At 41.9% G+C, this 22,351-nt stretch overlaps 1 protein-coding gene across 3 annotated transcripts in view; it reads right to left on the bottom strand.

The window, feature by feature from the left end:
• SLC44A1 (solute carrier family 44 member 1) overlaps positions 1–6,141 on the bottom strand; it is a 197,812-nt gene extending 191,671 nt beyond the window's left edge. For 2 of the 3 annotated variants that reach the window (XM_035016166.1, XM_035016165.1), the window contains exon 1: positions 5,981–6,139. In XM_035016166.1, the coding sequence (XP_034872057.1) occupies positions 5,981–6,016 (36 nt within the window). In that variant the 5' untranslated portion in view covers positions 6,017–6,139. Of the gene's footprint in view, positions 1–5,980 lie in introns of all 3 variants that reach the window. The other variant, XM_035016164.1, reaches the window with a different exon arrangement.
• Positions 6,142–22,351: the final 16,210 nt, after the last annotated feature.

Raw genomic sequence — 22,351 nt, forward strand, 5'->3', positions numbered from 1 at the left:
AAAAGTCCTAAAAGGAGAAGGAATACAATCCACTGAGGAATCTGTGAGGTTGGAGCATGAAGAGTGAGCATAAGAGGACAATGACACTAGAGAGACAGAGACCACCCCACAAAGAGTCTTGTTGGCTAAGGTCAGAGATTCTGGTCTTTGTCTTAAAAGCAGTCGGAAACCATTAAAGGGTTTCAAGCAGGAGAGGGACACAATCAGCTTTGGATTTTTTAAAGATCACTGAGACTGCAGTACGGAAAGAAAAATTTGAAGAGAGCATGAATAATACAGGGAGATCCCTAAGCAAGGTTCTGGCCAGAGATGATGGAGGCTTAGACTGGGGTGTTGGCAATAGAATTTAGAAGGTAAAAGAAGCAAGATGTGGTGACGAGACGTGGAGGAATGAAAGTTAGGCCCCTGCATGTCTCAGTTTCCACATCAGGATATTGGTATCCTTCAGTGAACCAGAGATTCTGAAAAGATGAGTGTGTGTACAAATTTTGAGTTCAGTTTTTGACATGCTGAGTTTGAGTTGCCTATAAGATATCCTACTGGAAGTGCTATGTAATCAGTTGGATATTAGGATCAGAAGCCAGGACAGAGTTTCTTTCAATTCAGTAATTCAGTTTGGGAAATGTCAGCATACAGATTGTAATTGAAACCATAAGAGGAGATGAAGTTACCTAAAGAAAGGCTATGTTCTCAGTGGTTTTCAACTTTGGCGGCAGAGGAGAATCACCAAGGGAACTTTGAAAAATTTTGATGCGCAGGCAGTGACCCTGAACCAATGAAATCAGAATCTCTGGGAGTAGGACCCAAGCATTAGCGTTCTTTAAAGTTATCTAAGTGTTTCTAATGTACAGCCAAGATTGCAAAGATAAGAGGACTTAAAACATTAAGAATTAACTGGACTGCAGAAAGATCAAGAGATTAAGAGACAGAGTAGGTTTCTAGTCCCAGCTACCTCATAAAGATTTCTCCGACCTCAGACTACTTCATAGCTTCTCAGTTCTAGTTTAGCTCAACAGAAAGGTGAGATAGTAGGACTGGTTTATCTCTAATATCCCCTAGAGTCCTAAAAATCTGACCCAAAGTTACAACATGGAAATATTTCTTCTTCTTGGGGGGGAGGGGAGGAACGGAGGGTGTGGAGGGTTATGTAGAAACACAGCTATTAACCAATTACCAGAGCATAATAGAGAATGCGTTTTTATAAATAATTATCCTCCCAAACCAATAACATTTCTAAATGATAGGATGAACACATCAAATAGTATTTGATAGCATTTGTGAAGCATGGGAACATTCTAGCTAGACTAGTTTTGCTCTATTATATACTATATTGTTCCACAGCTAGGACCTCCATGAAGTTCAAAATGGTGCCATGAATTTAAATTGGAAATTCCTTAATCCAAAATTTTATCGAGTGGACTTTTTCTAAAGACAGAGTGAGCTGCAATTTAAGATTTGGGAAACATGCTTGTGAACACAGAAACACAGGACTGCGATCCAGAAGACCAGGATTAAAGTTTGGATCTGTCCACTTGGTAGCTGACTTCAGCCAACTTTCCTAACCTTCTTCAGCTGTACAATGAAACTCCCAATTTCTTCAGTTACTGTAGAAATTACAACACGAAAATCACTGTGGAAAATAGCTATACAAAAAGCATTACCATTTTTACATTGTTTTCCAATTTTAACAGTAACTTTGATTTACATATTTTGAGGATCTTCTATACCAAGAGCACAGTATTCAGAAGAAGAAGAAAAATAAACTGTCTTCATGCCATGACTTTTTAATCCCAGAAAGTCTACTTTGCTGGACATAGTTTAATGGAACAACTTAGTTTCTATTGGGAAAACCCACTACACTCTTCAAATGCCATTTTTATCATCTGACTTCAAATTCCACAAAGCAGATGGAGACTACAGTATTATTAAAATCTGTTAAGGAACAGTTAACATACTCAAAAAGTTAACCAGTATTACTGAACCACTTGACTGTTTTTCATTACTCCCTAGACAAGACAGAAGAGCTACAAAAAGACAGTTAAATTTATAGCTCTCAATTTGAGTACCATGGGACAAGACAGTAGACAAGTACAATTTCTGCTAAAGTCAGACAGACGAGGAGTGGTTTGTTCAACCAGAAAGACTCTCCTCCATCCTTCTCACAATTTCTAAAGTTAGAACCAAAGGACACAGAACTTCAGAGCACTTGCAGAATCTCCTGGCCTCCAAAGCACTGCTGTGAGAAATAATGATCTAGCCATTAACAACAGACTTACGGCAGTTTCCTAAGTAATCTTTGGAAAGCCTGCTTCATTCAAACTGGTTTGTCAATGGGAAAGAACATTTCATAAATCTGAAGATTTACACATGAACTTTGAAGTTTAACATTACAAGAATAGAAATTATGTCAGGTTTAACAGAATAAACGAATTATGGAGAGTTGGGAATAAATTTTAAGAGTCTTAGGGAAGATTAGTGCTGTAAAAAGAAACTCAAGACTATCTCACTTTTACGTTCCCTTCAAAGAGATTTTTAGGCAAAGGCTATCATGTGTTGGCCTGTTTTGAGCAGTTACTAATATTAGCAAATAACTTGTAGTGGTCACTAATAAAAATCATAATTAAGAGTTCTATAAGAGCCCTGACTCTGTAGACACTCTTAAGACTCTTAGATGTACATAACTGATAGGGCACAAAATCATTTTGCCAATAATTTGCTCCTTCGGCAATGAAATACAAGTTAGTATAGAAGGTGACACTTCCCTTTGATCTAAATCCTAAAACAGGATAATTATTTTGATGGCAAATTATGATATCCAGACACTGCCAAGAAAATGCAAATAATATCAGGACAGACTACAAGAGATGAAACAGTTGGGAAGACCATAAACTCTTTTATGAGAGTGTACAACATAGCAAGAGACTAGGAGGAAAAATAAATTACATTTCAAAAGTGAATCCCTACCACAAAAAGGAAACGCACTATATTTACATTGATAAAACCTGCCAGAGCTTTAAAATTGCTGACGATACCACTGAGAAAAGCTAAGCTGAACTGCAGAGTACCCCGAAGCACGTTGTTTTGATGTGCTATGCAGGTTATCATTAGAGTTTGCAGACAAGCTTTTTAAAGATGTTACAGCCACTGCTCCAACTAAAATACAGGCATTGAGCAGAGCACCAGAAGAAAAGGAGAATCCTGCTCAATTCTGCAAACTGATGGTACCATTGATAAAATAGGAAGGAATGTGGGAAAGGCAGGTCAATTTTAACTTAAACAGTTCAAATTTGAGCTTCAAAGAGGATGGCTTGGTGGAATTAGTCAACCAGCCCATGAAGTGAAACAGCACGCGGCTCAGGGCTGGACTCATATTCAATGTTACTTGCCAGCCAGATAGTGAAATGTGTGTGTATACATTCTGTTTATTGAGTACTGCTAAGCAACTATTCTGTACAAGGTATAGTGAGGCACTGCAATGGATACAAAGATGGGGAAAACAAAAGCAGCTCCTGTTATCAAGAAGCTTACAGTCCAGTAGAAGGGATGAAAAGAAACACATTTGGCCTGAAAATACAACTGAGGCATCTAAGAAAGGTTCAAAGTGACTGTGAAGTTGCATCCCTATTTTGTTTCAACACAACATACATAGATACGATATTATTCTAAAACTGGGGACACTCCTGAAAGGGGCATTAAAATGCCAGCAGATTGGTAACATTTCACAAATGAAGAATGATGCCAAAATCTCAAATTAAAAAAAAAAAAAAGATGACCAGCTCTTTGGCACAAAACCTCTTCCTCGATGCTCCACTGAACACTACAGGTCCCTAAAGCTGAACTTAAAGGCATGTGACAGCTGCTGATTGGTTATAGGAATCTACAGAAGGAAAAAAAAAAAAAAATGCACCCCTGAGGGTGCATGACATGCATCTTGTCTGTAGAACATGGCATGAAGGAAACAGTGACTGCAAGAGGAGGAAAAAGCGAAGAAAATGTATGTGACAGCATTCTGAAAAGTAAGATGTGGAGCTAGTCAAATGCAAGACCTGTGATTAAATCAGAGTTTTGGTCCAGCATCCATCCCTCCCAATTTTAACTGTTCACACACTGAATAAGCCATCCACAAACTATCAATAATGTCCTGGTTTAAAGGCATTTCACCACCAAAGGGGGGATGTAAAGTCACCCAGTTCCTAAAAGAAAGGCAGTATGAAAACACCTTTTTGGTGAAAATAATATCTAAGTGAATGTGAGATGAATAGCACTCAACTAGATTCCCCCCTCCCCCAAAACTCCCTAACCAGTTGAAAGGTATTGTGTAATCCCACACCTTTAACTGTTAATATGAAAACCCTGGTCTTTCGACCTCTCCTCCATACCACCACCTATAGTTTTCTTGCCTATTCCAACTGAATAGGAAGGTTTAACTAACTAAACCAATCAGCCTGACCGTGATCCTAGTAGGGGAAAAAACAACAACAACAACAACAACAAAAAACCCAGTAAGCAAACACCCTTTAAAAAAAGAACTGGACAAATAGGTTGGATACTTCATAAAACATAGACGTCCTCCATTCATCTGCAATTCTAGTCATTTTCGAACAGATCTCAGATTTTCAGAGCAAGTATGCAGGTTATTTAAAACTGAGTTATATATAGTCATTTAGCAGCCGCAAAACACTTCTGGCATTATCGCAGATGCTCGATCTCTGGAGGAAATTTTTTTTTTTCCAAACTAGCATTTTTCTTCACCAAGAACCAACCAGCCTTTATTTCTAAAAACGAGAGCCCTTGTCTTCCGCCCAAAACAAACAAATCAAAGACCACAGTTAAATTCTACGCTAATGAAACTGTGAGATTACATCCCAGGCGTTGTCAGAGCCTATTTTTCATACACCAACACGTTTGATGCAGTATTCCTGATTGCTTTTTATCGTATTTGTAAATACTCACTAATCCACTAAATTAGGTAATTTACAAACAGGTCCTCTCAGTTATTAGTGGCCAGCAGTCAAGTTCTATTACATTTGATCCTTATACAGTTGTCTAAACATTTCCATCCAGGTTAAGGGCTCGGATCGGCAAGGGAGGGGGAGGTTAGCGAAATTTGGATGGGGGCAGGGTAGAAGCTGGGAGAAATCTCTGCATCTCAGCCCTCAGCGGCAACATGCAGCCAGTGCCCACAGAAAAACTAAATTCGGCACCTCTTCCTCCTGTTACACTGGCAACAAAGAGGGAGTTTCCGTAACGCTCCCGTCACCCACCAGGTGCCCAATCTCCTTCCCAGCCTAGTGTCAGCGCTCCCGCAGGGGCCTCGGTGCACGAAGAGGCCGCGGTGCCCAGGGTCAGGGCACAAAGGGGGGATGGGGTGCAAGGCGAGCGGGTGGGATCTGGGAAGTGGGCCGTGTAAGGGCTCCGGAACCCGCTTAAACACCTGAACCTGCTGTCGGGGGCGGCGGGCAAGAGAAAGGGGCAGAATATCCAATGGAGCAGAAACTGGAATAACGTGGAAAAGGGGTGAAGAGCCCACACTGAGGGTACTCCGCCTGGGAGCACAGAAAACAGCCGGTGGATGAGGAAGGGGAGACTCCAAGGAGATGGGAAGAGAGGCGCAAGGCCCAGAAGACGAGGGAACGGGGTGCCACCTGGGGCAGAGCAGAGAGGAGGCGCCTGTGTTGCTTCTACCTGCAGGCGGGCGGGACGGGCCGCTCAGGTGTGACTGGGAAGAGGCCAAGTCGGAAAGGGGCCAGCGAGAGCCGGGGGCGTACTGGGGGCCGCGCAGCGGGGGCTGCGAGTTGGCAGCCGCGGAGCCAGCGCGGGGGCACCTGCGGGACAGACTCCAGGGATACGCGGGGGTGGGGGTCTCCGGAGCGCACGGTGGGCTGAAGGGAGCATCTCGGGCAGCGGGAGGCAGCGGGTGCCAGCGGCGCGGCGCTGGGGAAGCATCCGGGCGGGCGGCCGGGAGGCGGGAGCCCCTCACCTGCGCGGCGGAGGAGGCGGAGCTGCAGCAGCCCATGGCGGGGCCGGAGGAGCCCGGAGGCGGCGCCCGGCGCGCAGCTACGCCCCGGAGCCCCTCGGCATGCGAGCCGGCGGGCGCCCGGGGAGGGCGCGGCCTGGCCCCGCACGGCTCGGCGGCGGCGGCGGCGGTTCGGGCGGCGCGGGCAGTCAGAAGGCGGCGCGGCTCGGGGCGGGCGCCGGCCACATCCCCCGGCGGCGGCGGCGGCGGCGGCGGCGGCGGCTGCGCGGCTCCTGCTCGGCTCCTGCTGCCGCAGCTGCTCCCCAGCGGAAAGGGGCGGGCGGCGGCGGCGGCGGCGCCTCCCCCTGTCCCTCGCCTCCCGCCTCCCGCCTCCCGCCTCCCGCTCCCAGTCCCTCTCCCGCTCCCTCTCCCGGGCCGCCGCCTCCTCAGCGCCGCGCGCGTCTCCCATCAGACTCCCCGCCCCCAGTGCAGCGCCGCGCCGACAGCCGGGCGGCGGCGGCCAAAACGAGGCCGGGCCCTTCGGCGCGCGTCGGAGCCTGCGCAGTGTCGAGCCTATTTAGCCGTGGCACCGAGGCACAGCGCTGCCTCGGAGCAAGAGGTCGCCTGGGGCTGAGGCTCCCGGGGGCTGAGCGGGCTCGCAGCCGAAATGTGGCCGGATTGCTTCCGGACCCGAGAGGCACTGGCGAGGCAAGCGGAGTTGCTCGCTTTCCCCACTGGACGCGCAACCCGAAGACCCTAAGGGCATCCTACTGCTCCTACGGTTGCTTTTTATCCAGAGCAAAGTGTACACAATAAACCTTCCCTGGTGAAGGAGTGGGTGATAGAAAACGGGGAGAGACAAGCATCTGTTGCTACTGGCCCCATTTTGCTGATGAAACTGAGCCTTTGAAGGAGACAGCCTAATAAAATGCACCCAAGGTCGAAATTTTTGTAAAGAGCCGTATACAGGGAAAAGGTAACAAGTTCGCCAGGTCTCTCAATACAGAGCCATGTTGGATCTGAACTAAACTTTCTTATACAGGATTGTCCACAAAAAACAATAAGCGAGTATTAACTCATTCATATTAAAAATATTTACTGAGGACATACTAAGTTCCAGTATTTATGGGCACTGGGAATAAAGAGGTGAACAACAACAACAACAAAATTAGCTTGTGTTCTCTTACAAGTCCTTGTTGCTACATTAATACACTGTGTGGTAGCAACAAGTTAGAATAGGCGTGGTCACGACCTTCAGGAAATTTACAACCGGGGAGTCCTTGGGAAATAGTGTCGGATGAGAACAGTTAAAGGGCCACAGAAATAAGGGTTCCTGGCTGGCTCAGTCGGTAGAGCATGCAACTCTTGATCTTGTCTTGAGTTCAAGCCCCATGTTTGGTGTAGCGTTTATTTAAAAAAAAAGGGGGGGAGAAAAGCAAGTGAAAATGTGGCAGGAATAAAACTTAAAGATCAGGGTTAATATTAAGAGAACCAGGTATCAGACACTATTGTAAGTCTTTTACATGTTTCATTTCATCCTGTCAAAGAATGTCTCAAAAACAGAATCAGAAAAGAAAAAAAAAGTTTATTTGCAAAGTTGCAAAGGAGTGAGATTCTGGAAGGCCCGACTAAATGAGAGACAGCAAATTTTAGAGATTACTCCAAGTCTAAGGGGAAAAAAAACAGCACAGAACTAAGTTGACCTTATGTGCATTGAAAGCAAAGGAAAGTCAAAATAGGAACCTGGAGACAGCTAAAGAAAAGGCCAGAGAAGAATTCCTGGTTGGTGTATTCCAATACCATTTCCTAGGTCTGTGACAGGGGATGAATCAATCACCTTTCTAAACCTCTTTCTGGTCTTCTGTGAAATGTTAATAATAGGATGACCCCAAAGCGTTGTCATCAAGATTAGGTAAGAAAGCGGCTAGTAGGTAGAGCTTGTACTCTACGACTACTCCCTGAGATCATCAATACTTCCTCTGCATTCTACCTATGTCCTTTTTCAGTTTGATCGGAGGGGGTACCATACCGCTGGGCTAGTAAATCCTCCGTGTGTTACCAGTAACCATCAGGCCACTATATAGAAGTGAAAAAAAATAAAACTTTAATGGCCCTAGTCCCAATTCTGATTATAAACTTCACAATTAGATTGTAAACTCCCTGAGAACAAGGGAAAGGATTTTCTCCTTTGTATTTCCCTCAGCTCTCTCAAATGTTTGTTGAATTATTCAATGCAGCCAAGAATAAAAAACCTTCCCTTGAGATTTTCCCTCAAAGCCTCAAAGTACATCTTGTTTTTAACTGAGGGAGGAGGCTGAAAGTAAAATTACAGTCTTAAACAAGAAGCCATCTGTCTTCCTTCTTTATAATCAAGGAAAGGGGAGTTGTTTCTCTTAGCAGAGTCAATATGGGAGCATTTCTCTCAGATTATAAAAATCTTTTTGGCTAGTGTAGTTATTCCATGTAGTAGCTAGTGCTTATTTTGTAATTAGAGCTGCAAAAGCAGATAAATACATAACAGACCGTGGCAGTGCTTCAGAAAAAAAAAACGTATTTCACTTTCTTGAAGGTCTCTTTCGTAGATATGGATGATGGGTGAATATAATTGAAAGGGAGTGCGTTCCATTGTGCTTGACTGATATGAACTTTTCCCTTTAAGGGTTAATGGAACTAGGAGTTCTAAGGTTCTGCAAGGTGCTTTGTAAATATACTAATTATGTATGTGTGCACCATATATGCATATGAATGTGATGTTTTAAAATTATACCTCGTCATTAGCATAAGAGAAACTAGCGGCTCCTGAATTGATATTCTGTACCTTCTAAGAAGGAGTCTCTTTCCCATCCCCCTCATACCCAAAGAAGCCTCATAAAGGAGTGATTTAGAGGGGGACAAATTGCTGTTCCTTTTCACTCTTTCTCTTAAACAAGCACGTTCAGCCTTCAATGAAATTAAGTTACAGAAAATTCAGAAATCATGATTGGGATTTTTTTTTTCTAGCCAGTGATCAAGGTACCAATCTCCCCACCATGAGGTGTCATCAAGGCAAGCCCCTGGGAAGGGCTTAGTTTGTTTTTCTTTTGAGAAAAAGAGCATTGTTGGTTTTTTTTCAACTTATGTAAGAACAGCATCTGCACTAACCAGGATAAAATTATAAGGTCTATCAATCTTGGTGCTGCAGGGTAAAAGCAGATCACCAGCTGAGCCAGCCAGAAATGCTTCCCAGTGGTCTAGTATTGCATAATTGGCCGTGTGAATTCCAGGCTTTCCAGTTTCAGATGGAGGACTTGGTGCTGGTCACTCACAGTAGGAAAACACTGAACTAATGGTCTTTCCTATGATTTTAATAATGCCTGACTCATTGTTCACATGACTGCATGTTTTTGGGTAACAAATATAAATGCATCTATGTATGCATATGCTTATAACTACTCAGAATCATCCTCTAATTTTTTTTAATGGCATTTGGTGCTTTTGGCTGTGTTATTTACATTTTAGCACATACTGTGTTCACAGCCACATCCCACAAGAGCACAGTTGATTCAGCAGAGCCCCAGCCTTCCAGATCTGCCTCATGACCTCCTCCTGGAAGCATTGGCATATCACCCCTGGGAAATGTTCCAGGAGCAAAAACTAATTGTAACCAAGGGCTGTAACTATTCATTCATTACCAGAAAGGCAAGAGCAAGTCTCTGTTTGAGAAGATGGAAATGTATCTCAGCCTCCCAGTTATAAGCCTTGAAGTTAGAAGCCTGAAAAGAGCTTCCGTGAACCCAGGCGTGTGACAGAAAAAGACAACATTGTTCCCAGCAAGACTCTGAGAATTATAAATCCTTAGTTCTGCAACTTTGTTTCTGCCCATACTTGTAAGTTGATGTCTCTCCAATGTTAATAACTGTGTCTTTTATTTATGGTTTCATTTGGATTTTCGCTGTGATATCAGACAATTTATAAGTTCTCTAAAAATGCTTGCTGTGAACTTGCGTTGGGGGGAGGGTAGCATCTCCCCTATTACTTTTCTGAATGACATTTTAAAAATCTGTAGTTATTCATTTATTCAATAATTTTTAAATTGAGTCCTTCTTATGAGCTAAGCATGTTTGATTAAATATCACTATGCAAACATCAGTCCTTGGAGATTTCAGCTGTTTCCATCATACAACTACTGTGGGTTTTTATTTTGAGGTGATAGGGTAAGGAAGGAGGGGAAGGGAGACAGGATTATGAGTATTCATGTGAGAAGGAAAAGAGGCAACTTGTAAAGTAGGGAAACCCATTTATTTAACAATAGTGTTCTTGAGCCATTATAATGAGCCAGGTACCTAGCTAGATGCCAGGGATTCAAAGATAAATGAGGTACATTTCTTGCCCTTAAGTCGTTTACATATTAGTGAGGTGGAAAGACATTTAAACCAAGAATTAGAGTATAGATTAAATGTAATGAGAGGAATGAGTCCACATGCTATATAAGCTCAGAGGAGGTCCACAGAGATTGATTTATTTTGTTCGTAAAAAATGCTGCATTACATTTTTTCCCCTGTTAACTCTTATTCTTATCCCCACTAGACAAGTTCCCACCGTGTACCAAAAGCCTAGAAAAGAGCTTGGTATCCAGGAATATGTCACAAATATTTCTTCAATGAATAACTGCATTTTGTCAATGAGTTCCCAGAAATTTACATTTGCAAATGCCTAGAATGTCTCAAAGGAAGTGTTATCTGAAATATTGTATGATTATTTTTTTAATGTTTGGCTTTTTTTTCTGTAAAACATCTGGAATAAAATATATTTATTTATATGGTATTGAAAGTATAGGAGGTTTTTCTTTGAAAGACAGTGTAGCCTAACACCTTGGCAAAAGAAAGGATTAACTACATAAATCTTTTTAAACTCCTAGATGCAAAAGTTACCATAAATAAACACACTGTCAGATAAATAATCCTTGTAAAGTGATATATAAAAGGTTCACTGCTACAGCATGAATGTTTATGTCCCTGAAAGTCATATGTTGAAATCCTAATCCCCAAAGACGGTAGTTTTAGAAAGTAGGCCTTTGGGAAGTACGTGGGTCGTGAGGATGGAGCCCTCATGAATGGGATTAGTGACTTATAAGAAAGGTTCCAGAGAAATCCCCAGCCCCCTCCACCATGGGAGCATATAGAATGAGGCTGGCAGTGTGTAACCAGAAGAGGGCCTTCCCCAGAACTCCATCATGCTAGCACCCTGATCTGGGACTTGCAACTTCTAGAACTGTGAGGAATTAATCTCTGTGGTTTATAAGACACCCAGTCTGCGGTATTTTGTTATAGCAGCCTGAATAGACTAAGATATTTACTACTGGTAATAGTTGAAAGGCTCCTATTAAACAAAACAAAACCCTAAAAGCACCAAAAGGGAAACAGGCAAAGGACATAGCAGACAAAAGCCACGGTGAAAGAAATACCAGGACTCATAAAATGTGAAATGCTGCTCAACTTCACTAATAATAAAACTGTAAGTTAAAAAATTAGGAGCTATCATTCTTCACGTAACAAATTGGCAAAGATTTAAAAGCTTGATAATATTCAGTGTCAGAGAAAGTCACAGTGCTCTCATATACTATTTATGGGCATATAGTTACCTCTTTCTGGAGAGGAATTTAAGAATTTATACCAAAATTTAAAAGATGCATTTCTTTTAGCTCAGCCTTTTCTTGTCCAGGAACATATCCAACAGCAATACAGTCTTTTTTTACAATAAGGAAAAATTGGGCAAGACCTAAATTTCTATAAGTAGAATATTAAATAATTGGTTAAATAATAAGAAGTATTTTACAGCTATTAAAAAGTATGAGGTAGGGCGCCTGGGTGGCTCAGTTGGTTAAGCGACTGCCTTCGGCTCAGGTCATGATCCTGGAGTCCCTGGATTGAGTCCCACATCGGGCTCCCTGCTTGGCAGGGAGCCTGCTTCTCCCTCTGACCCTCCCCCCTCTCATGTGCTCTCTCTCTCTCTCATTCTCTCTGTCTCAAATAAATAAATAAAATCTTTATATATAAAAAAAGTATGAGGTAGATCAGTATTTACTGACATGGGAAGATAACTATAGTACATCATTGACTCAACAGGTTTACAACACAGTATTATGATAGAATCTTGTTTATGGGGGCACCTGGGTGGCTCAGATGGTTAAGCATCTGCCTTCAGCTCAGGTCATGATCCCAGGGTCCTGGGATCGAGCCCCATGTCAGGCTCCCTGCTCAGTGGGAGTCTGCTTCTCCCTTTCCCTCCGCCTCTCCCCCTGCTTGTGCGCACTCTCTCTCTCTCTCAAATGAATAAATAAAATCTTTAAAAAAAAAAAGAATCTGGTTTATGCAAATACTGTGTGTGTGTGTATTTGTAGAAAAGGCTGTGGGAAATATATACCACTCTGTTAGAGCAGTTACCTTTGGAGAGGAGGTGGGTAAGTTGCGGTGAGGTAGATAGAGCAAGACAGAAGGGAGACACTTCCTGAGTTATGGACTTCTGCATTGCTTGTGGTTTTGACAAACCAGGTACTGTTTTTAAAACTATGTTAAAATGTTTTTATAAAATTACTGTGGGGGGGAAGTGGTCCTCCCAGATGACCTTTCAATCGTGGAGAAATTATGCAAAGTGTCCAGAGTACAGAAAAAGAACAGATCACTATTAAAAGCCATGATTAAGAGAGGCTTCTTGAAGTTAGTGGCATTCAGCTGATCCTTGAACAACAGGTAGATTTTTCAATAAGTGAAGATGGGAAAGAAAGAGATTTCTCAGGCATAAAATAACTTCAGCAAATGTGCAAGCTTAGAAATGAATAAGATCTGTTGGATGTTCCAGTTATGTATTGTCGTATCACAAACCAGACTTAAAACAACAATTATTTATTACCATCTCTCACAGTTCTGGGGACTTCTCACGTGGGGGCTCACATGTGGTTGCAATCTCGCAGTGGAGGGGGCACAAGTCATCTCAAAGTTTCTTCATTCGCCTGTCTGGTGGTTGATGCTGGCTGTTGGCTGTGAGCCAGAATACTTACATGGAGCCTTGCCCTGTGACCTGGGCTTCCTCACAGCATGGTGGCTGGGTTCCAAGAGTGAGCATCCCAAGAAGACCAGGCTGACACTGCATTACATCATTACCTTTTATAACCTAGCCTCAGAAAGCACATAGCATGATTTTTGCTGTAGTCACAGGCCCATTGAGACTCAAGGGAAGGTACGACGAATGCCACCAACACCCAACCCCAACAGAAGAATTATCAATGTCACATTGTAAGAAGAGCATGTGGGAGACCTTGCTAGGAGCGCTCCAGTTTGCCACAGCTCCTAATACTCTCTGAAGTCTCTTCTTACAGGAGACAGCTTCTCCCATCTACACTACCCCCTGGCTCCATAGCCCTTGGAGTTTGCACCTCTCGCAGACAAGAGGATCAGAGGATTTGGAGCAAAAAGGTAATAGAGCTTTTTCTTTAAAAAGATTACTGTGATGGGGGCACCTGAGTGGCTCAGTCATTAAGCGTCTGCCTTCAGCTCAGGTCATGATCCCAGGGTCCTGGGATTGAGCCCCGCATCGGGCTCTCTGCTCGGCCAGGAGCCTGCTTCTCCCTCTCCCACTCCCCCTGCTTGTGTTCCCTCTCTAGCTGTCTCTCTCTCTCTCTCTGTCAAATAAATAAAATAAAATCTTAAAAAAAAAAAGATTACTGTGATGATATCTTACAGGGAGGTCTAGAAGGAGAGATTAAACAATAAAAACAGCAGGTGCTAAAACTGTTGCCCACAGTCATCAACTCCCCTGCTCAATTCAGCAAAATGATGCCTAAGTGTGATTGATGGGAGTCCTCCATATTCTTACCAAAGCATTCAGTCTTCAGGATGCTCTCAATGGGCCTCGATTCTTGTAGAACCAGATGCTCCTATGCCTGGCAGGAAATTACTAGGCCATGGGAAGTAATTGAACTTTTTGAGAATACCAAGGTACCACTTCAGGGCTACTAAGTGATATTTCTCCAACTGAGCAAAGGACATAGACTGCCTGGGAAACAAACCATCTCTTGACAGCCCAACTCCCTTTCTTCCCAAGCATTCCAATAGCTGGCCTTCTAATGTTGTGTCACAGAACAAAATGAAGGAAAAGGGGTGAGCAGAGACTGCGAGGTCTAGCTGGACCAACAGTTTGAAGCTTAGCTACCATCATGCCCAGTCCTGTTAAGAGATTTGTGTTAGGCAAGGAAAACTGTAGCATTAGTCTGGTTTTTAAAGTCTTTTCCCCCCAACTATTATTATTTTATTGGACAAACTGTCAAAATCCACCTGTTCTTGTTCTCAGAGCTCCTTTCTTCCTTCCTCATTGGCACTAGACAGAGTCATTTTCCTTAATACTGTGTAATTTAGAAGAGGCTGCGTCAATTGCATAAAATATTTCTAATCTCCATAATTAAGATGCTGCTGGTCTGATAGCTTTGCTCTCTTACTCCCCCTCAGCTAGTTGCAGGGATATAGAAAGACATTTACAGTGAGTACTAAAGCAAAAATGACATGCTGTTCCCCTCATCACCAGCTTCCCTAGACTCCTTCCTGGAGAGCTTCATTTATGGCTTCTTCAAAAGTAGGAAAGAGAGACCATGCCAAGTTTCTTCAGACCGTTTTCTCTCCATTCCCAGAACACATTATGCCCTGTCCTCAGTTTGGATTTAGAGAAAATCCAGTTTGCCCCTTCTTATGACCTGTCCTTGAGGTCAGCTCTTAGCACAGCATTTGACATGGAAACATGGGTCAAACAACTGAATGATGGAATTCTGAGGTCAAAGAGAAACTTAGAGGAGTAGCAGAGCATTGCAGTTGGTGGCAAGGAATCTTTGAAGATCATATAGTCTATTTCCCTTTACTTTTGGAAAAAACAGAGAGACAATGATTCACCCAGATGGCCATACACTCAACTCTTTGCTCCTGCCTCTTCCTGGTTTGACAATTGCCTTCAGGTATGGCCTATAAAAAGTCTCATTTCAGCCTTACAATCATTCAATTAAGTAAAAATTGTTATGACTATTTTAGAGATTAGGAAAATGAGATGTGAAAACAATGGTCTAGATAGACTGGATTATGTTGCTACAACAAATTTACCCTCAAATCGAAGTGGTTTGGTGGAACAAAGGTTTCCTTTTCCCTCACAGTATTTATGACAGAGCATGTGACCCAGCTGGGAGAGGATGGTAGTATCTGCTCCATGGAGTTATTCATGTATCCAGGTTTCTGGAGGCTTGAACATATTTTAGCTGCGCCCTGTAAAATTTTAGGTCTTTAAACCTCTCAAAGAAAGGAAGTAATGGGGCGCCTGGGTGGCTCAGTCAGTTAAACGTCTGACTCTTGATTTCGGCTCAGGTCATGATCTCAGGGTCTTGGGATCCAGCCCGCACTGGTCTCCAAGCTCAGCCAGGAGTCTGCTTGTCTCCCTCTCCCTCTGCGCCTCCCCCGCTCATGCAAGCGTGTGCACGCATGTGTGCTCTCCCTTTCTCTCTCTCTCAAATAAATAAATAAATCTTTCTAAAAAAAGAAAGAAGGAATTAGATGATTATCCATGGGCTTTTTACTGTTGCGGCCCAGAAATGACACCCATTCTTATGGCTGTATTTCATTAGCTAGTACTGGTCACATGTCCTCACAGAACATTAAGGGGAGGAAATGTAGGAGAAATGGAATGTTTGGTAAACATTGCTCACTCACTGTCACCGCCCTATGAGGTAATAATTTGGCCACCATCCCACAGCTATTAAGCGGTAGGATTGGCATCTAGAGCCAAGCTGTCTGACTCCACAGCCCATGTTCTTAACCACTGCATTTTCTTTAGGGATAGAAGTGGCCAGGGATAGGAGCAGCTGTAATGTAGTAGAAAGATCTCTGGACTTGAGACAGGTGCGTTTGTATACCCATTTTGCCACTTACAAGTGTTGAGGCCTTGGCAAGGCCCTTAGCCTCTCTGTTGCCAGCAATTTTCCCATCTATAATTAGGGATCAATAAAACTTTTTCATTAGGTCACAGTGAAGAGGAAAGTATGAGAACCTCCATGCCATGTAACATTTCCTCAACAAAGGTTTAAATCTGAATCCTTATCATTTCTTTTTCCTGCCCCTCTTTCTGTCACACAAGTGCTTTCCTATGCTCTAAGTCCTTCCACAGTGACACCTTTTACTGAAAGTTCTGGCCGAAATTCTGCCAGAGGAGACACATCAGTAACCTGATCCCAACACTTTGAGCATTAAAGTTCTGATTCTATCACCAGTCCTTTTTCTGACATGAGCAATTTTCTTCATGTATCGCCAAGCACAACTCATTCATGACTTCAGGTACAAGGAAAGGATAATGTCACAGTGGAATTAAAAGTTGTGGCTTGTGAACAGTTTTGCATTTGAAAACACTGGAAATGTTGGAGCCTCTTTAGGAAGTAAATGTCAAGGCACATTAATATAGAGTGAGCAAAAATGCCTTCCGGTTTCTCAACCTATTGAGAAAGCCTATTTAGTTCATCATTGCAGCCTCTTCTAAACTCTGAAAATAGGTCCTCCATATAATTTTAATGTTATTTAGAAAAACAAACATCTATTAAAGCAACCAGGTAATAGGGAAAAAATGCCTTATTTAGAAGCTTAATGGTGCTTTTACTCCTGGGAAAAGAGAGTAAATTATTTCCTCTGGGAAGGTACATAAACTCTTTCAGGCCCCTGGGTAATTGTTTAGGAGAATATTGGTAGAGATAGTTTACAATCTTAGGAGCCAAGGTTCAAGGCAAAAGTAATGAACTTCCCCAAAACAAGGCTTCTTTAGCACAACAACTTCTATTCCTTTCTTTGACTTTCTTGTTAGCAACGTTAGCAACTCAAACATCCTGACACACTGGTTGCAATCTTGGGCTCTGGAGTCAGACAAATGTGAATTTGATAACCGGCTCTGCAAATTACTAGCTGTGGGACCTTGTCCTAGTCTGACATTGCATTGTGATTATTAAATGGGGGAGAGCACTTGGCAAGTTTACAAGGGTGTACCTGGCATATTTGATGCCTGGAACAAATTATTTTTAATGCACTCCTCCAGATGACAACAGTATTATCAGTAATAATCATTTTCTTAATTTATTTTTTTGTTTCAAAACAATTAAAAATAAATTTCAATCTTTAAGAACTAAAAGGTATATTTTGTGTGAACTAAAATGTACACTTACTCACCAAGGTATTGTACCTTGCAGTTCACGGTTTTACTGTTTTAAGTTTTAAAGTGCCATTAAAAACCCGAATTGTGACATAGAATGATGGAATTAAATTAATCTAGTTTTGCTTCTTTACCTTTCAAATGACTGTGTTATTGTTGTTTATTTATATTTGCTGCTTAAATGTAGGGATATGTCCTACCACAGGGACTGGAAACACGAACAATGCCCTAAATGAACTTGAACAATCCCTAACCATTATGAACTTACTCTTGAAGCAAACCCTGGAAGCTCTGTCCACATGTGTCAGGGTTGACTGTGTAAGTAGGATTTCTCTGGATTAACTTCCATCTTGGAATACAGTGTTTATTAAGAGACAAGTAATAAACATTTGCTAATATGAGGTATATATATATATAATATATTATATAATAAATATTCTATATACATATTATATAATAAACATCTATAAGTTTATATATATATATACCTAATATAAACATACATATCCTTAAAATTCAGCAGTGTAGCAGGTAGGCCAACCAAAGATGTTTTAGGGAAAAGCATTCATTTTATCATTGACATTGTTCAAAGTTTCAGGCACATGATGATAATAAAAAGCAGGCAAACAAGGCTTGATTGTTTTTCAAAATTCTCTATAGACCAATGCACCTTATATTGTTCCTAACCTCTCCCACTGCCCTGCCCTTGGCATACTACTGTAAAGCTCCTGGCTATTGTATGCACTCAACAAGCTGTCAACTATTAATATTTTTCTACAAAAACAAAGAGATTCCTGGGGGCTTTTGTGTTGCAGAGATTGGGGGGGGGGCAAGGAAATATGACTTAATACCTCAATAAAGAAGTAGCATTATCTTTTAAAAAGAGTAATGTTTTTCTGTAATAATAGCAATAGATGCTTAAAAAAAATTTTTTTTATTGGGGTAAAGTACACATAACTTTGCCACTTTAATCACTTTATTCTTTTAAGTAATCTCTACCCCCAGTGTGGGGCTTGAATGAGCCCAGAAGTCAAGAGTCACAAGCTCTGCTGATGAGTCAGCCAGGCACCTCCACAGCAATAGATGCTTTTTAATTTAGAAAATATATTATGTATAAAAAAAGCATACAAAATGCAGTAAAAGTTGTGGCCCTATTATCCAAAGTTGTTATCCAAAGACAACAATAATTTATTGATCCCTTATTATACGTATACCAAGAGCTGTACATTCAATTATTTTCATCTTCACTCTCAAACTGTGAGATAGGTTCATTTTTTTACATTTTTCATTTTTTCACATTCTTCTTTTCCTTTTTCACAGAGGAGATAACGGAGACCTGCCTGGAGAAGTTATATAAGTTCATAAGTGGCAAAGCTGGTATTCAATGACAACTCTGATTGGAAGCCCAATCTCTCTCTCTTTTTTTAAGCATTTATTTACTTAAGTATTCTCTATACCCAGTGTGGGGCTCGAACTCATGACCCTGAGATCAAGAGTTGTACACTCCTCCAGCTGAGCCAACCAGGTGCACCTACAAGTCCAATCTCTTAATAACTCTGCTATTGTATATCTTTATAACCTCAGGGAATATACTCAAAGAATATAAACAGAATCATTTTCAAAGGTTCATGAATGAGGGTACTTATCACAGTGATAGTTGTAAAAACATATATTTATGAACATGGAAGAAAGCCGAGAAGAAAACAATAACACGTTACCAATGGTTAACTCTTAGTTACTGAATTATTGATGATTTTTATTTTATTGTATATATTTTTCAATATTTTCTAAAATTTCTATAATAAGAATGTGAGATTTTTCAAATGTGAAATCTTCTAAAAATTTGGAAAAAATGTATTTTCAAAAATACTGGTAAATTTTTGGTGAATCTTCAACTCCTCAGTTTTTCATACAGCGTTTGATTAAACTGTTGTGCACAGCTCACACTTCTCAACGATGTGTGGATTAGGCTGAAATTCAGTGTCACTTTATTGTCCTCTCTAACATCTTCTTCCCCCCTCAGCCGTTAGTGGCTTTAATTCCACCAGTTCTTTGACTATTGTTAACCTTCCCCAGGGGGGAGATACTCATTTACTTCTTTGATTGTCTTTTTTTATAAGGACATCCAATTCCTTTTGTTAGGAGATTATGGACAGAAATATTTACATAGCCCAAATTTCTGCGGTCAGATGGAACATTTTTCCCCATCTTGTAAAAAGTTCCTTGTAGCTAGCTCACTACAAAAATTTTGGGCAACGTTAGCCGTTTTCATGACCAGCATAAAATTTGTAAATGTCTAGGTAATGGTATGTTAGCTGCATCTCTTCACTCGGGACTCAATTTTCTCATCTGTAAAATGAAGACACAAACTCATGGAGCTCTAAAGTCCCTGCCTAGTCCCAGTCTTTAGGTAAAAACAGACCAGTAAAGGAATGGATGTTAATTCTTCTGGACGTAACACTGCAGGACACTGTCCATATATTAACTCTCTGAATGGTGCCTGAGCAAGGGGTTTCTAGTATAGAGATGTACTGACCTACTTTTAGTTCATTTATTCTCTATTTAATTATATTTAATCAGTTACCAGGTGCTTAATTTTGGTTATTGTAATTTTTATAGACATCCCTTTTTTTTAACATTTTATTTTTTTAAAAGATTTTATTTATTTATTTGAGAGAGAGAATGAGATAGAGAGAGCATGAGGGGGGGACGGTCAGAGAGAGAAGCAGACTCCCTGCCGAGCAGGGAGCCCGATGTGGGATTCCATCCTGGGACTCCAGGATCATGACCTGAGCCAAAGGCAGTCGCTTAACCAACTGAGCCACCCAGGCAGTTAAAGATTTTATTTATTTATTTGACAGAGAGAGACACAGCGAGAGAGGGAACACAAGCAGGGGGAGTGGGAGAGGGAGAAGCAGGCTTCCTGTGGAGCAGAGAGTCAGATGCGGGACTCGATCCCAGGACTCTGAGATCATGACCTGAGCTGAAGGCAGATACCTAACGACTGAGCCACCCAGGTTCCCCTATAGACATCCCTTTTCAAATATGTTAGACTACTTTTTATACTTTCCTGTTCCTTATCCTTTTTTTCCAATCAGAAGTGGGCCTTCTCCAGAATGTTTTAAAAATACCCTTTCCCAGCCATTCAAACAACAACAACCAACAATAACAACATAGTAGCCATAATTGTTTTATGGGTCTCATAATTCTGACATCAGAAATCTGTGAAAATCTAATTATGTTGTGTATGTGTCCTACTGGTTTTTTTTTATTCTTATGTTAATCCCCATACATTACATCATTAGTTTTAGATGTAGTGTTCCATGATTCATTGTTTGTGCATAATACCCAGTGCTCCATGCAGAATGTGCCCTCCTCAATACCCACCACCAGGCTAACCCATCCTCCCACCCCCCTCCCGTCTAGAACCCTCAGTTTGTTTTTCAGAGTCCATCATCTCTCATGGTTCGTCTACCCCTCCGATTTCCCCCGCTTCATTCTTCCCCTCCCGCTACCTTCTTCTTCTTCTTCTTCTTTTTTTTCTTAACATATATTGCATTATTTGTTTCAGAGGTACAGATCTGAGATTCAACAGTCTTGCACAATTCACAGCGCTTACCAGAGCACATACCCTCCCCAGTGTCTATCACCCAGTCACCCCATCCCTCCCACCCCACCCCCCACTCCAACAACACTCAGTTTGTTTCCTGCGATTAAGAATTCCTCATATCAGTGAGATCATATGATACATGTCTTTCTCTGTTTGACTTATTTCACTCAACATAATACCCTCCACTTCCATCCACGTCGTTGCAAATGGCAAGATCTCATTCCTTTTGATGGCTGCATAATCTTCCATTGTATATATATACCACCTCTTCTTTATCCATTCATCTGTCGATGGATATCTTGGCTCTTTCCACAGTTTGGCTATTGTGGACATTGCTGCTATAAACATCGGGGTGCACGTACCCTTTCGGATCCCTACTTTTGTATCTTTGGAGTAAATACCCAGTAGTGCAATTGCTGGATCATAGGGTAGCTCTATTTTCAACTTCTTGAGGAACCTCCATCCTGTTTTCCAGAGTGGCTGCACCAGCTTGCATTCCCACCAACAGTGTAGGAGGGTTCCCCTTTCTCCGCATCCCCGCCAACATCTGTCGTTTCCTGACTTGTTAATTTTAGCCATTCTGACTGGTGTGAGGTGGTATCTCATTGAGGTTTTGGGTTTTTTTGTTTGTTTGTTTTTGTTTTTGTTTTTTTTATTCTCATGTTAATCCCCATACATTACATCATTAGTTCTAGATGAAGTGTTCCATGATTCATTGTTTGTGCATAACACCCAGTGCTCCATGCAGAACGTACCCTCCTCAATACCCACCACCAGGCCAACCCATCCTCCCACCCCCTCCCCTCTAGAACCCTCAGTTTGTTTTTCAGAGTCCATCGTCTCTCATGGTTCGTCCACCCCTCCGATTTCCCCTGCTTCATTCTTCCTTCCTGCTACCTTCCTCTTCTTCTTTTTCTTTTCTTAACATATATTGCATTATTTGTTTCAGAGGTACAGATCTGAGATTCAACAGTCTTCCACAATTCACAGCACTTACCAGAGCACATACCCTCCCCAGTGTCTATCACCCAGTCACCCCATCCCTCCCACCCCACCCCCCACTCCAACAACACTCAGTTTGTTTCCTGCGATTAAGAATTACTCATATCAGTGAGATCATATGATACATGTCTTTCTCTCTTTGACTTATTTCACTCAACATAATACCCTCCAGTTCCATCCACGTCGTTGCAAATGGCAAGATCTCATTCCTTTTGATGGCTGCATAATATTCCATTGTATATATATACCACCTCTTCTTTATCCATTCATCTGTCGATGGACATCTTGGCTCTTTCCACAGTTTGGCTATTGTGGACATTGCTGCTATAAACATCGGGGTGCACGTAACCCTTCGGATCCCTACTTTTGTATCTTTAGGGTAAATACCCAGTAGTGCAATTGCTGGATCATAGGGTAGCTCTATTTTCAACTTTTTGAGGAACCTCCATACTGTTTCCCAGAGTGGCTGCACCAGCTTGCATTCCCACCAACAGTGTAGGAGGGTTCCCCTTGCTCCGCATCCCCGCCAACATCTGTCGTTTCCTGACTTGTTAATTTTAGCCATTCTAACTGGTGTGAGGTGG

Source organism: Mirounga leonina, unplaced genomic scaffold, assembly GCF_011800145.1.
Source record: "Mirounga leonina isolate KUSES-001 unplaced genomic scaffold, KU_Mleo_1.0 Mir_170, whole genome shotgun sequence".
NCBI lineage: Eukaryota > Metazoa > Chordata > Mammalia > Carnivora > Phocidae > Mirounga > Mirounga leonina.